The sequence below is a fragment of the Narcine bancroftii genome, chromosome 13 (genome assembly GCF_036971445.1).
Source record: "Narcine bancroftii isolate sNarBan1 chromosome 13, sNarBan1.hap1, whole genome shotgun sequence".
Taxonomy (NCBI): domain Eukaryota; kingdom Metazoa; phylum Chordata; class Chondrichthyes; order Torpediniformes; family Narcinidae; genus Narcine; species Narcine bancroftii.
Window position 1 is genome coordinate 85,714,453 of NC_091481.1, and position 15,993 is coordinate 85,730,445.

General features: G+C 47.0%; 1 protein-coding gene and 1 long non-coding RNA gene across 4 annotated transcripts in view; one reads left to right on the top strand and one right to left on the bottom strand.

Moving 5' to 3' along the window:
• Positions 1–301: 301 nt before the first annotated feature.
• LOC138748523 (uncharacterized) lies at positions 302–8,552 on the top strand. Its single transcript, XR_011348100.1, has 2 exons — positions 302–662; positions 8,244–8,552. It is a non-coding gene; the product is annotated as an uncharacterized lncRNA (long non-coding RNA).
• Positions 3,811–15,993, bottom strand: part of sympk (symplekin) — a 52,263-nt gene continuing 40,080 nt past the window's right edge. For 2 of the 3 annotated variants that reach the window (XM_069908875.1, XM_069908876.1), the window contains 6 exons: positions 15,648–15,755; positions 13,775–13,962; positions 12,255–12,431; positions 10,889–10,978; positions 6,071–6,772; positions 3,811–5,106 (listed from right to left, as the gene is read on the bottom strand). In XM_069908875.1, coding sequence (XP_069764976.1) covers positions 4,807–5,106; positions 6,071–6,772; positions 10,889–10,978; positions 12,255–12,431; positions 13,775–13,962; positions 15,648–15,755 — 1,565 coding nt within the window. In that variant the 3' untranslated portion in view covers positions 3,811–4,806. The remainder of the gene's footprint in view (positions 5,107–6,070; positions 6,773–10,888; positions 10,979–12,254; positions 12,432–13,774; positions 13,963–15,647; positions 15,756–15,993) is intronic. The other variant, XR_011348099.1, reaches the window with a different exon arrangement.

The following is a 15,993-nucleotide window of genomic DNA, read 5'->3' on the forward strand; positions in this document are numbered from 1 at the left end:
CCCCCCTCGGACTGTTCCCCCTCAGACTGTTCCCCCTCCCCTCAGACTGTTCCCCCTCCCCTCGGTCTGTTCCCCCTCCCCTCCCCTCGGTCTGTTCCCCCCTCAGACTGTTCCCCCTCCCCTCCCCTCAGACTGTTCCCCCCTCGGACTGTTCCCCCTCAGACTGTTCCCCCTCCCCTCAGACTGTTCCCCCTCCCCTCGGTCTGTTCCCCCTCCCCTCCCCTCCCCTCAGATTGTTCCCCCCTCGGTCAGTTCCCTCCTCAGCCCTCGGTTGTTTAACTCCTCCCCCCCCCTCCCCTCAGTCTCTCCCTTCACCCTCCAACACTCCAGCCCCTGGTCTCTTCCACTCCAGGCGGCCTCGGCCTCTCCGTTTCCAGGGCGACTGTTGCCGCCACTCGGCGCGTTGCTAGGCGATACTAAACAACGCCAGGTGTTTCGTCAGGGCGAGTGTGTCGTCGCATGCGCCTTGCGTCACCGCGGTACGTCGTTGCCGTTAAGGTGAGCGTGCCATGAAAGAACGGGCCCGTCAATCAACGACTCATCAGCGTCAAGGTAGGCTCCAACGTACGTCTTGCGTCATCGCGGCTGAGTTGTTGCCGTCAAGGTGAGGGCTCCAAACGGCACGTCCTACGTCATCGCGGCTGCCAGCGGACGTCACTAAGGTAGAGTGAGAGTGAAGGGGAACATGGCGGCAGGAATGATGGGGTAACAATGGGAGTGGGGATTTAATTCTAGGGTCCAGGGATTCCAGAGGAGAAAGTGATAAGACAGGGAGTCATGATCATCCAGCCAAATGATGTGGGAGGGATGTGCTTGCATCCTTATCACCTGTTGAGCACCCTGGCTCTCCGGTGGCCGCCCATTTCAATTTCCTTGCTGACATGGCCACCCATGGTCTCGTGCACGGCCAGACTGAGACCAGCCGCAGTTGGAGGAACAGCACCTCATCTTCTAACCGGACAGCATTAACATCGATTTCTCCGGTTTCCGTTAAACCAACCCCGCCGCCCCCTCCTCCCCCCCCTCCCCCCCATCTCTGACTCCTTCCACGGAGCCAAAATCAACTCTATCCATCCAACACCTTCTGTCAGTTGGTCTGGACGACCCCCTGCCGTTCTCTCAAGTCTTTCGACTTGCTTGCTTTTGCTTATACCTTGAAGAAGGGCTCAAGCCTGAAACTTCTAATGCATCTTTACCTCCTTTGGACGCTGCGAAACCAGCAGACTTCTGTGCATTTTCACTTAGTGCCAGCATTCAGACTCCCACCGGCTATCAAGGCTGCTGGCATTTTGCATGCCACTCGAGCTTGTTTCATTCTCCCAGTCACCTCTTGCCTTTGGGACCATGCTCCTCCTACCACCCCCCTACCCACCATTTTGTTTCAGGCACCTGCCTACATTTTGCTCATATGATGAAGGGCTCAAGCCCAAAATGTTGGTTCTGTATCTTTATCTTTGCTCTCTGGACTCGGTTTGACCTGCTGAGTTTCTCCAGCATCATTTTTACATCAACCACGGTGTCTGCAGAGTTTTATGTTTTATTCCTCTCATTCTCCCAATTCGTTTTGCTATTGCATCTACTCCAATCATGAGACTTTCTCCAAGGGTGTCTCCTTATCAGCAGTTGCCTGAAATTCAGCTCTCCATCCCTTCTCCTCCTGGGCAGAGGTTTCTCTGGATTCCACATTTCCACCCCAAGAACCTGTGAATTTAATGCAACATCCTTCTCAATTCCCACCTCCAGCAAGATTCCAGCATTACGTGTGATCTCTTTTCACTCCATTTTCTGGTTTATATTTCAATCCCCACTCACTGCAGCACTTTCTCTCAAAACTACAAGCTGAAGGGAGTCAGAAGGATGAGGGAAAGATGGAGACCAGGAGAGAGGGTTAATGTAAATTACACCATCTGGTTGGAGATTGCCAGTACAGAATACAAAGTATTGTTCCTCCAATTTGAGGCTATGGTCAGGCATGTTAGAGTGGCAGTGGGGTGTGGAATTAAAATGGTTGACCACTGGGAGGTCCTTGCAGTTGGCAGCAGACAGAGCAAAGGTGCTCAACATAGTGTTCCTCCAGTCTCCCTGATGTGGAAGAGGCTGCATGGGGCACACCGGATGCACAGGTGATGTGATGCTCATTTGATGTCACCAATGCCAAGGAACTGATTGTGGGGGCTTTAGGCAGAGGTGTACGATCCAGTGATCGTTGAAGGATCAGAGGTGGAGAGGGTGGGCAAATTTAAATTCCTGGACCCAGCACCCTATTGGCATCATGAAGAAAGCTCATCAACACCTCTACTTCCTCAGGTTTGGTATGACATCAGAAACCCTGGCAAATTTCTACAGATGTGTGGTGGAAAGTGTGCTGACTGGCTGCATCACGGTCCGGTATGGGAACACCAATGCCAATGAGCGTAAAGCCCTGCAAAAAGTAGTGGACATAGCCTGGGACATCACAGGCAAAGCCCCTCCCCACATCAAGGACATCTACAGGTAACACTGCCGTCAGAGAGCAGCAGCAATCAAGGATCCACACCGCCCAGCACATGCTCTGTTCTCACTGCTGCCATCAGAAGAGGTAAAGGTGCCACCAGGTTTAGGAATAGTTGTTAACCCTCAACTGTCAGACTCAACAACAAACTCAGATTTATTTCAGGACTCTTATTACTGTACATTTAGACCTCCATTTGCATTTATTTTATGCTTGAATAGTTTACAGTTACCAATATAGAAATTCTGCCTGGCCCACAGGAAAAGAATTTCAGGGTTATATGCAATGTTATGCATTTACTCTGACAATAAATCTGAAATTTGAAGCTTGAAAGGAACATTTAGGGCTCCCGAATGGTGGTGAGGTTTTGGGTCAAGTGTACCACTTCAGGGGCAGGTTCTCAGGGTGGGGTGTGAACTGGAGTGATCGCTTCAAAAAGTGGGGAGGGGAAAAATGTGTCTTGTGGTGGATCGCTTTGTAGGTGGCAGAAATGGAGAACATGAAGGATGCGAAAGCTGGAAGGATGGGAGGTGAGGATGAGGTGGGCAAGGACAAGGGGAACCCTGTCCTTGTTGTATCTGTGGAGGGGAGGAGGACTGATATGCAGGGAATCTAGATGTAGAATGGGTCTGAGCTCTAGACAAGCTCGAGACTTTTGTGGCTTAGCTATTCATTGTGTCAATTCTGGATCATAGTGGTACATGAATAAATTGATTGCACAAATTTCAAAACACAGGAAAGAACACCAAGCCAGATATAGAGGTGAGAGAAATGGTGGATTAGGAATGGAATGGGAAAGAAGAGAACAGGAAAGGCCTCGATACATCAGCATGAAGGAGGAAGAAGCAAGAGTGGGGCCCGAGGAACTGATGATAAAGGTGAGAGTGAGGAAGACAGAAGGGTTCAACTAGACCCGACCACAGTCTATAATTTAAAAAAAAAATCACAATTCTGACAGGAACCCACACAGACCTAGGAGCTGATCGGTTGGGGGACCACACAGGCTGCCAGAGACTAGTTCATGGGAACCAGGGATCAGAAATGGGATTCAAGAGGGTGCTCCCACAGGCTTCCTGATCGTGTCGGGGTTCGGATCTGGACCTCGGGTAGCTGATGGATCAAATTGGAGTCTGTGGCTGTAGGAATCACTGGAGGCAAATCCATGGACACTCAGCGACTCTGAAGGAACTCACTTTTGCTTCTCTTTTTCCAATTGTTTGGGGTGCGAGCAATGCTCATAGCAACTCTTTGCCCATCTTACAGCAGACAAAGTTGTAGATTACATTTTTAACATCAATAAAAAGAACTTTAAACAATGATTTCCACAAGTGCACTGCCAACACTCCAAACTTTTATTCAATTCACATTCTTACAACTTCAGCTGTGAAACTCTCCATACAGAACAAACCACACAGGCACTTTATACCAAGTCAAACAACCATATTTCAATACTAAAATAACATTTAATAGAATTTTAAAGGAAATATGAATAGGTTCATCTCGAAGATACTGCTTCGAGTGAAATTAGCTTAAGTTGGTATGACTGGAAAATGCGTTCAGATTTGAAGACCGTACATGCTAGACTCTACATGAAGTTCTGAAGCAGCTTCAGTACATTCCAGACTCAACCCAGATTCCCAGGTGTCTGAATCGGTTGTGGACCTGACTTCCTAAGTTGCATAATAGACCCAGAAAAGCAACAAGGGCAGCAGTGCTTCACATGAAGTGGCAGAAAATGGGGTCAGACACTTTCCTGCACCCGGAACCTGCTCAGCAATCTTGTTCGCCAGGAGTGTGGGTTTGCTGGCCAGGCAGAGCCAATTGTGTGTGCACACAACAAAATGATAGGTCAAAGTCCCCATAACAGGTACGTCCAGACTCTGAACTCTTGTCCAGAATCTGCTGAGGAACCTGAAATGGGCTGAGCTGCATCAGTGGGAGAAAAAAGAATGGACAGTGTATTGGGCAGGAAGGTTGACAATTCTCTATGCTGCTTGACCTGCTTGAGTACCTCTAGTAGATTGCTTTTGATCCACTTTTTCCAGCATGTGCAGTCCCTCGAGGGCCAACACAGCAGCCACTCCTGTTGAAACAGGAACAGGTTTTTTTTAAAAATAAAATCACAACACATGTGGGCTTAACTACTTAAAAAAAATGAAATCAAATCCCTCACACTATTCTGGGAACAGGAAACCGTTGCGACTAACCAGTTTCCACTTTTCTCTGAAGTATGAGACTTAATTGTCTTTGACAGCCAGTGTTTTGTGCAGGCAAGATGTGGAGAGATGACCACCACAGATCGCAGGGAGCAGCTGTTAGCTGCTTGTCCTCAGAGCAGATTTGCGCTTGGTGACGAGCTGTTGATCCCCGTCTTCTGCCACCTGGCTCTTCTCAGCGCTCTCGCCGCCCTTCTCCTCAGCCACCACCACCTCTGCGCCCTGTTCCATTGGCTCCTCTGGGGGTTCGGCCGATTGCTCGCTGCCAGACGCTGGCTCCTCCGCCACTGGTGGGTCATCTCGGACCAGGATTACCTGCTCGGTGACATCCGCCGCCACCAGCTGGCCCACCTCATGAAGCAGCGGCTGCTGGCCAGCTTGTTCCCCTGCAGTCGAATCCTGCCCCAGAAAGCCAACAGAAGAGCAGTGTCAATTCGTTGGGCAGCCATTTCCCTAACATCCCCCCCAATCCCCAGAGGCAGTGCCTAATCACCTGGCAGAGGTACAGCCAAGCTGAAGGCAGATCAGGCTCAGTCCTCTTGGTGGAGGGTGGTCCCACATCCCACCACCTCCCTCACCCCATCCATGAGAACGGGGTCTTCCAGCTACCGCCACTGACCAAATCAGGCAGATGTTACCACTCAATTTTAGCTGCACTTGAGGGGGTGGCGGAGCTGACCTCCCTCCGTGTGCACTTTGCACGTCCTCCCTGTGACTTTAAATTTTACATTTTTTAAAAATGTAAATGTACAGCATGGTAACAACAATAACAGGCCCTTCCGGTTCACGAGGCCGTGCTGCCCAATTACACCAATTAACCTACACCATAAGTACATTTTGAAGGGAGAGAAAACAGGAGCACCTGGAGGAAACCCATGCAGACACGGGGAAAACGAACAAACTCCTTACAGACAGTGCTGGATTCCAACCCAGGTCACTAGTGTTGCACTAACCAAGCCGCCCAACTGTACCTGTGTGAATTCTCCAGTAAGGGAATTTTGGGATATGGGGAAAAGGTAGGTAGGCGGAGATGAGCCGATCATCAGATCAGCCATGAATGGATGGCCGACTTCTGCTCCCATTTCTTGTGATCCTACCTACCAAAGGGTCGGAAGGTTAATTATCCACTGCAAGTTGCTCCAGTATGGGATGGTAGAATGAAGGGTGTTAATGGAAATGTGGGAGAATTTAATGGGTAAAGCCCACAAGCCCGTGCCGCTCAATTACACCCGGTATGTGGAAACTGAAGCACCCAAGGAGACCCACACAGGTCACGGGGAGAACATAAACTCCTTACAGTGCTGGATTCGAACCTGGATTGCTAGCGCAGTAACAGCATTGTGCTAACTGTGCTGTCCTTTACCTTAAGTACAATCTGTCCTTCACGGCCAGTGTCCATGACAACCACTCCCTGGGACGCTTCATCCACAGCCATCGGTCTCTCTTCCTCCTCCTTCACATTTATGATGATGGTTGGGGTCGAGGTGTCCGCAATAACCTCAGAATCAGGGGCGCTACTGCTGACCTCCATTGGCTCTTCCTTCGGGGTCACCGTCGGCGACGTAGCCAGCAGACTTGGGGGAGCCCGCACAGCCTGATCGAGGGGGCTTGGGGTGCTCTCTCCAGGGGGGCTTGCAGAAGGCTGGCCAGTGGGGGCTGGGGCCGTCTCTCCAGGTGGACTTGCTGCAGCCTTATTGGAGGGAGCTGGGGGATTTGCCGGAGGCGGCATTGAGGGGGAATTTGTTGCAGCAAGGGCATTTGAGGGAGTTGGCGGTGTGGGGGCATTTGAGGAAGCTGGGGCACTGGACAGAGGCTGCACAATGGGGTTCAGCAGAGAAAGGGCAGGAGGCTTCAGGACTCCCAGGCTTGGAGAACTCGGGGCCTTCAAGGCACCCAGGAGTGATGGGGGAAGGAGAGGTGGGATGTGGTGCAACTGGGCCTGCATTTGCTGCTGTTTGAACTTCTGCTCCTCCTCCAATTTCCTTTTCAAGGCCTTCTCCTGAGCCAGGCGCATGGTGATCAGGTCCTTCTGTGTGTGAGGAATGGTCAGTTGCTGCACCTCCTCCTGTAATGCAATGAGAAACAGCCCATCACAACCCATCTGAAGCAGCCAAACAGGAAAGCCTTCAGAAACCATGATCGAAGTAAAAGCACGATCCTGGAGAAGGGATGGAAAAATGTTGGTAGTTGCACAATCAAAAAGCTCAAGCCCAAAACATTGCTGATGTATCTTTGAGTTTGTGTTTTTACTAGATTCATACCCAACGTTTCTGGCCTGAGCCCTTCATTTGGACAGTCTGGGAGATCACTTCACTGAGCACCTTGTATCAGTGACTGGGATCTCCCAGCGACCAACGATTTCAATTCCTTGCCCAGCTCCTGTGCCAACGTGCCTGCTCATGGCCTCAGGCATCGTCAAACCACCTAGTTTTCCACCCGGATGACATCAACATTCTGGTTTCTGCTAGCCCATTTTCCCTCTCTTCCCCACCCCTCTTTCTTCCAGCTCTCCACCCCCTTCCATCTCCACTCTCACAGCCGTCCTTTCCCCCACTGTTTGCTGGTGTACCCTCCTTCCCTCCTCCACCTATTACCTCCTGCCTGTGGGACTGTGCTCCTCCCCTCCACCATTTTGTTCAGGCACCTGCTGACATTTTTCTCGTACCCTGATGAAGGGCTTAGGCCCGAAACATTGGTTATGCATCTATCTTTGCTGCACAAAGACACTCTTTGTCCTGCTGAGTTTCTCCAGCGGCGTGTTTTTAAACCAAGGACAATTGATTTTTCTTTTCCCACCTCCTGGTGTCAGCACTAAATGAGCAGATTTCAAGAATTCAATTTGTAACTTGCAAAAGCAGAGCTAGACAATGCATGCCAGATATCCAAATCCCTAAAATTATAACAGATGTCAGAGAAACTCAGCAAACAGCATCTGTGGGGAGAGAACCAAAGTTTACATGGTTGTACCAAAATCTGCTTTTATTTCGTGTATCTAGAATCTGCATTATTTTTAATTGTCACCTGAGTCACCCCATGAGAATATGGGGAGATTAATTAACACTGACTCCATATCCTGGTATTCCAGGACTGGTTTTTATACCCAACCAACTACCAGCTGGTTTGTACTGGGGTATATATTAAGAAAGGTTAAAAATGGCCAGTGTCCAAATAGTGAAAACATGGGGTTAATGATGAATTATTGTAAATGGGTGGGTTGATGTGCACTGGAGACTCAATGGGTCAAAGGATCTGTGGTTTCTATGACTACAAGCTTCCAGTATCCAACCACCGAACAATCAACAAAAAAAAAAACACTACTTGTCTGAATATCAGTAAATTTGATCCAAAATGAAAGAGATGGAGTTTCCTGGGGCTATACTATTCGAGTTTTGGAAGAATGAAGGGGGCTCAAAATTATGAGAGGAATAGATAGGATAAAAGCAAGGAGGTCGATTTTGCGGCCAGGTGAGATTAGAACCAAGGGATGGTCACAAGCTTCAGGATCAGAATTTATAGTCGCGAAATTTGTTCTGCAGAAACTTCAAGGCAAAGAGAAGAATGTGGAATGGGCTAGCATCATCGAGGAACTGCTGCTCTCAGAAGCGAATCTATGGAATTCTCTGTCCAATGAAGCAGCAGAGACTGCCTCATTAAATGTATTAGAAGAAACAGATTTTTGAGGAATGAGGGGTTATCGGCGAGAGGTGGGTAAGTGGAACAAGGTCAGATGCTCCGGTTCCCTCCCAAACGTGTTCAGGTGGGTAGGTTAATTGACTGTTAGAAATCATCCCCGATGTGTTGGTGTCTGATAGAATCTGGAGAGAGTTGCCCAAATTGGGGGGGGGGAATAAAGAGATGCAAGGTTAATTTTGTATCCACGAGGGACTCCGACCTGAAACGTTAACCGCTTCCCTTTCCAGAGAGGCTGCCAATCCTGCTCTGTGCTTCCTGCATTTTGGGTTTTTTTTTTTTGCACATTTTTGCACATTATGGGTCACCTTCAAAAGTGAATCATTTAGTGACGTCTGGAGAAAATATGACGAAAGTTTCTCAACAACTGACGATTTCTTTCTCAACACCAAACCTCCTCACAGATGCAGGATGTGAATCATCAAAGTCCCTCGCAAGCAAAAGAGCTGCTTGCACCTCAGCCCCTCTGAGCAAGAGCCCCTTCACACAATGAGAGCAACACTACCTTGCATACAAAGCAGGATACCGAATCAGTAGGCTGTAAATTACAGGAACAAGACAGCAAGAGGCCAAGCTGAACAGTTAGGAGTAAGTAATCTGGCTACCTAGTGAGTAAAATGGATCATGCAATGAAGTAGGTGGGGGACGAGAACTTTAGTCCTCCCAAAAAAAACCTTGGACAGGAATATGCAGCCATAACCCTGGACACTTTTGGATATATTTTAGTCTGCTGATCACGAAAATCACCTTAAAATTTTCTTATCATGTGATACAACCTATTTTTGCTATTTCTTGTTATATTCTAAATCCACTTCATGCATAGAAAACCACGAAGAGTGACACGTCATTGAAAATTCATTCTCTGCATTCGCACTTGGACTTCTTCCCTGCTGATCTTGGTGCCGTCAGTGACGAACATGGGGAAAGGTTTCACCAGGATATTGCAACCATATAAAAGTGGTATCAAGGCAACTGGAATTCGTCAACGCTGGCCGACTATTGTTGGACACTGACAACACGGAGTACAAATGAAAATCAGCGGCAAAACATTTTTAGGTCAGTCCAACTAAATCAACATGCCGGCATCAATGATGGATTAAATATGTTAAATTCAATAAAAGTTCATTGAATGTTTCTCCAACTTCCTACATGATCCTGCAAATCTGAAATGCTCCGTGTTCAGCTTGAAGTTGTCGATCATCTCCAATTTATTTTCAGGAATCAAATCTTTTGGGGAAAAAAGGTGTTGTCCATTGTAATTGTCAAAATATTGGCTGAATGGAGCCATCAGAAATAAATAGTTAAACAGGTACGTCTGCAAATACTGTGATAGTTTAAAAAAGTGCTGGAGAAACTCAGCAGGTCATGCAGTGTTCTTTATGGCAAAGATGCATAACCAATGTTTTGGATCTCAATAATACCTTAATGAAGGGCTCAGGCCTGAAACATTGGTTATGCATCTTTGCCATAAAGAACACTGCATGACCTGCTGAGTTTCTCCAGCACTTTTGTGTATTCAGTCAGAGGGGAAAAAACAGATAACCATATACTCTCTTAAGGCAGAGGGACAATCACCTGACCCGTCAAGTCCAGACAAGCTCTGAGGAATTGCAAGCACTTGGAATTATTTAGTAACTAATTAACCCACCGATCGATGTGGGTGCAAACCAGAGTTCCTGAGGTGGGGGGGGGGGACCAGACGCAGTCACAGGGAGAGCGTGCAATCTCCAGTCAGCATCGGAGGTCAGGCTCAAACCAGGACCACTGTGCCCACTAAATCTGGAACTGGCAAACTGATGAAACAGTATGACCATGAAATACAGAACTGTGCTCTTATTATGGAATATTACATGGAGGATCATTCATTGGTGGTTTTATATTTCATAGATCATACATAAAAATCTACAGTTCAGTACAGGCCCTTCGGCCCAATGTTGCGCCGAATTAATAACCTACTATAACAAATGCCGAGAATTTCTCCATTTTTCTCAGTTCCACGTACCCATCTAAAGATCCTATTGTACCTGCCTGCATTAGTTGCTGGCAGCGCATTCCATGTCTCTTGCATCCCCCCCGCCCCCCCGCCCCCCGCCCCCCGCCCCCCCGCCCCCCCGCCCCCCCGCCCCCCCGCCCCCCCGCCCCCCCGCCCAGTAATAACTCCCAAGCACCTTAAATCTATCCATTCCTCGGGTTAGCCATTTCAGCCCTGGGTAAAAGCCTCTGGCTACCCACAATATCAATGCCTCTCAGCTGTGAGAGGACATCAGGTCTCCCCTCATCTTCTGTCACTCCAAGGATAAAAGGCCTTCACTCAACCCATCCTTAAAAGGCATGCTCTCCAATCCAGGAAACATCCTTGTAAATCTCCTCTGTACCCTCTCTATAGCCTCCATATCCTTCCTGTAGTGCGATGGCTAGAACATTAACTAAAGCCAGGGAATAAAACTTCGAACTGTGCAATTTTTCCAGGGATACGTTTGAAACCACTCACCTCATTTACCGGTTTAATCTCCACTGGCTCCACCTCTGACTTTGAGTTGGCCTCCAGCACGATCATTATGGATTTTGGAATGTGGTTTTGCTGTGATTAAAGGTACAATTAGTGAATGAGCATTTCTCGGAGAGTAGCAGACGGAAAAATTGGCTTCCGCCCAGTAACTGACCAGTTTGTTTCCTATCAACTGATGCTTCTATCTCATTGTTCAGCGAATTCTGCAAAATGAAGCGCTAATCCTGATGTTGCACATCCTGTGATCACTGAAAACCATTGCACAGACTAATAAGCAAGGTTACGAGAAAAAAAAGGTAAACTGAAAGGGACACCAATTTAAATAGTAAATTCTTCAGTGAGATGCCAGGTCCAAATTCTAGAACTTCTTTAAGTCCCTTCTGCAGAACACAGAAGAGGCGTAGGGCATTTATCCCCTCAAACCTGTTCCAACATTAAACAGGATTTGGGTAGACAACTTTGTCAGAGTGAACAAGTGGCGCCAACGGGGCTGTTTCTGTGCTGACCAAACCTAAGACACTAAAACTTCAATCCAATGATCTTCCAAATGTCAGGGAATACTATGCTACATTCTGGGTCTCTGTAAATTAAACCTTCAAGCCAGATATCATTCTGGTAAATGTGCTGCATTTCTTCCAAGGCCAATATTTTCTTTGTTGTCACCACTACGGCCCACTGGAGTAAAGACAAGCCTAACTAGGATTCACCCCCTTCTCGAGCCCATTCTTTTTTTGTTCATGGCATTTTAAAGATGTACGTGGATCATGCTTGTAGATTTTCTTGAAGAAAAATTTCAAATTTTGGAGGTGGAAATGGAAATGGGATTTCTCATGCAGGTGGAATCAGTGGCGAAGAAGACAAATGCAATGTTGGCATTCATGACTAGAGGAATAGGACACAAGAGCAGGGATGTGATGCTCAGGCTTTACAAGGTGAAGACTCACAGAATACAGGCACAGTTTGGGCTCCTTATTTAAGTATATGCTTGCATTGGAGAGGGTTCAGAGAAGATTGACAAGAATGATTCCTAGAATGAACATTTAATGGTTCCTGGACTGTACTCATTGGAGTTCATAGAAGCATTTCAAATGTTGAAAGGCCTAGACAGAGTAGATGTAGTAAAGTTGTTTCCCATGGTAGGTGAGTCAAGGACAAGAGAGGACAGCTTCAGATTAAAAGGCGGTCATTCAAAAACAGCTTAAAACTCAAAGTCATCCTGTGGCTGACATTTATACAACGGCATTGAGCTGATCAGAAAATGTCACCACTACGAGACAAATACGGCTATTATTTGAGACATCTTAAAAAAAAATTAAGGAAGTCCTTTCAAACCGCAGTGCCCACGTACCTGGTGTGGCGTGAAAGAACGCACGTGTGTTAACAGCGGTTCTCGCAGTTCCGGACACTTCTCGAAAACGTTGGCAAGCTGAGTGGGCGGAAGTTGCAGCAGGACTTGGAAGGACTGAGGCTTTGTTCGTTGGCAGCACTTAATGAAGCCTTCCCACACCTTAGGATATTTCCAGACCTAGATCAGCACAGAGGGGTTGCAGCTTAACCACAGGTGACACACCTGGTCTCATCTCAGATCAACAGCAAAAGCTTGTGCAGCAGAATCCAAAGATCTGGATGCCAGAAATCCAGACCAGCCGAGAATCCGGACTTTTTGAAAACTCTCAAACATTTCAAATTTAGCGGGCTTTTGTGTGTGCGTGCACAAGGGTCACAGATGCACTGTGGCAATGAGCTACCACATTTAATATAGGTAACCTTACCACGGAGAAATTAATTTGTATGCTGTATCTTTCTTTGTTAATTTCAAATGTCATTTCAAGCATTACACACTTTTTTTGGTAGTGAAAACTTTACATTTTTGTCAAGTGTTGATTTTATTTTTCTCTAAAACTGCTCATTTTGATAAGTGAAGCACACTGTATTTGCTAATAAATAAACGATCAACATTTATCTGTTCATCTCTTCTTATTTATCCTCAAATTTGAATTTTAAAAGTACTACCAGAGTATCTGGAAAATCTGGACGGACCCATTCCAGAGCAGTCCAGATTTTAGACTTGCATAATATAGTAAAGACAACATAGCCCAAGACCCCTTCAAAGATCACTACATCAAAAACTGATGCCATCACGTGTTGAGATATTAGGGCAGAGGAACAGCCAAGGGAATAAAAAAATTGGCCATTCATGGGTCCGGGAGCCAAGTGTTTGGCATGGGCTGACTGCCGATGACTGCCCATTTATTGCTCGAGAATGAGCACACAGTGTTTTCAAGAACATTGGGGGATTTCTGAGACTACTAGACACTACAGGGGCTCAAGTGCATTCTGAATGGTAATATCCATGTTATTATTTGAACTTGTCAAGAGTGTGTAACTGAAATATTGTATTAACAGGATTTCTTGTAATTACTGAATAAACCAGGGCAAAAAAAGGGCAGAATACTGCATATACACTTGTAATGGTAAACATTTGTGGACCAATCCTGAGGGTAAAGTTCAGGGAGTTGACTATTCCATGCACATTATGCACAATTTCGATCGAGCTGTTGGGAGCTCGGATGGGTGGACAGGACCGGGTGGCAAGTTTGCGGTCGGGGCATCTGGAGCTCTGATGGGCAAGGAGCCTGGCCTGAGGTTAGAGTCTGCGATGGGGCATTTGGAGCGCTGACGGGTGAGCAGCTGGGGGATGACGTGAGAGTCTGCGGCCAGGGCCAAAAATAAGGGGGTTGAGTTAAACACGGTATCAACTATTACACACGTTATATAAAGGTAACTGGTTGAAAAATTCAAGAGCTTAGGCAGCTGATAATACTGGTGAATTATTGAATGCAACACACCCCTCCTTCCCCCAATAACCTGCTTCATGATGAGCCGGGAAAGGATGTTCATGACAAAACCCCCAAGACGCGGATACATGGTGAGTGACTGAATAACTGTTCTCATCAGCAGTATCGGGAGTGGACTCTGCTCCATCAGCTGCTGCATCACAACAGCAAGCACCTCCGACGTGTAAACGTTCCTCTCCGCAAAGCACAGGTTCGTAGCTACGAAGAAAACATCATCGTTTACTGTCATCTGATTGCAGAAATATAAAATGTCAAAACAGCATTCTCCAGTCCTCGGTTCACACAGACATGCCACCAGACACAACATATACAGTCAAACAATACATATGCAGACAGTTCCTTTGGTCATTCAGCATCTCACTGCCCGTGGGAAGAGGCTATTCCTTCAGGAGTATCAGTGGTGGCTCTGATCCACCTGTACCTCTTCCCCGACAGGTGCAGGGCGGAAGGGATCCTCAGTGATTTTGCACGGCCCCTTCAGACAATGATCCCAGTAGATCATGTCAATGGTGGGGGGGGGGGGGGGGGCAGGAGGAGAGAGGGAAGAGACATTTCAGTGATCCTCTCTGCCACTCTTGTGGTCCAGTGGATTGACCTCGGATCCATTTCTCTGCAGCAACTGTACAACACTGTGATGCAGTTGGCCAGGATGCTCCCGATGGCGCTCCTGTCGAAGGTTGACAGGATGGTGGCCAGTCGTCAGTGATCAACTCCAATAACCTTATAGGCCACAAAGCCTTAACTAGCTCCTTAAAAAGAGTTGCTTAAAAGTACAGTTAGTGTCAAAATGAGATCTGCAGCCCAAAGCGTTACAAAAGCATCAAAGGGTTGTAGTGTTTTTGGAACATTGGCCTTCATAAATCAAAGTATTGAGTATAGGAGTTGGGATGTTATAAAGTTGTACAAGACATTGGTGAGGCCACATATGAAGTAAATTTTGGTCACCATAGGAAAGATATCAATAAGATAGAAAGGATGCAGAGAAGATTTACTGGGATATTGCCAGGACTTCAGGAACAGAGTTACAGGAAAAGATTAAACAGGTGAGGACTCCATTCCCCGGAGCGTAGATGAATGAGGGAGATTTGATCGCGGTGTACAAAATTAGGAGGGGAATAAATAAGAGTAAATGGAAACAGGTTTTAACCACTGAGGTTGGGTAGGATAAAAAAACTAGAGGTCATGGGTTAAGGGTAAAAATTTAAAGGGAACATTAAAGGGGAAACTTCTTCACATGGAAAGTGGTGGGAGGGTGGAACGAGTTGCCAGTGGTGAATTCAGGCTTAATTTTGACATTTAAGATAACTTTGGACAGATACACGAATGGGAGGGGTATGGACTTGGTGCAAGACAGTTGGACTAGGCATAGTAAAGACTAGAAGAGCCAAAGACCCTTTTTCTGTGCTTTAGTTTTCGATGACAGATCCACCACTGTAAGTTGATGTATCTGTGACCATTATATTGAATCCCAAATTGTACAGTGATGCATAGTGCACCTCAGTTTACCATGTTGAAGATCCATGCCCACTTGTGTTATACCCCCCTATGTTATATAGAACAGCATCTAGTACCATGTTCCAGCACATAAGGTAACAGATCCCTGCCCTGCCCTCCCATACTGTACCCCAATATTATAGAGGGGCAGACTGAAACCCACAGTACTGAACCCCTATGATGGTAGGCCAGTATCCACCATATATGTAGTGACCAGTGATTTTCCATGGTTTTATCAAACTGGATCATCAGGCCAGACCCTACGCATCCCCTGGTGGAACGCTCAGTACAGAATGAGGATACACTTTGTTGGGGGGGGGGGTGGGCTTTACTCCGTCAGGTATTGGTTGGGATGAGGGCAGGGAGAGGCGACATTGGACACTAGTTACCTTTGATTATTGACTTCATGTCACACTTGGTGGAGTCGATGTTGTGCAGGGCAATTAGAAGGTCACCAGGGGTTAGAGGTGAAATAGCTGCCGAGCCTCCCTCGCCCACTGGAAGAGAACAAATCAGGGTTCAGTGTAAGTATAGCCCAGCCTTTAAAATACTGACAGAATCTAACCATTCACCTTCATCCCCAGCTTATGCTTATCGTGGCCCCCAGGTAAAATGCCTCCCCACCTCCCCCTTTACTCTTACCCCCACAAAAATACTGGACAAATTCCAGCAATGCCTGGATTGGAAAATAAGTCTCATGAGGGAAGGTTAGCAGAGCTGGGACTTTCTTTGGAG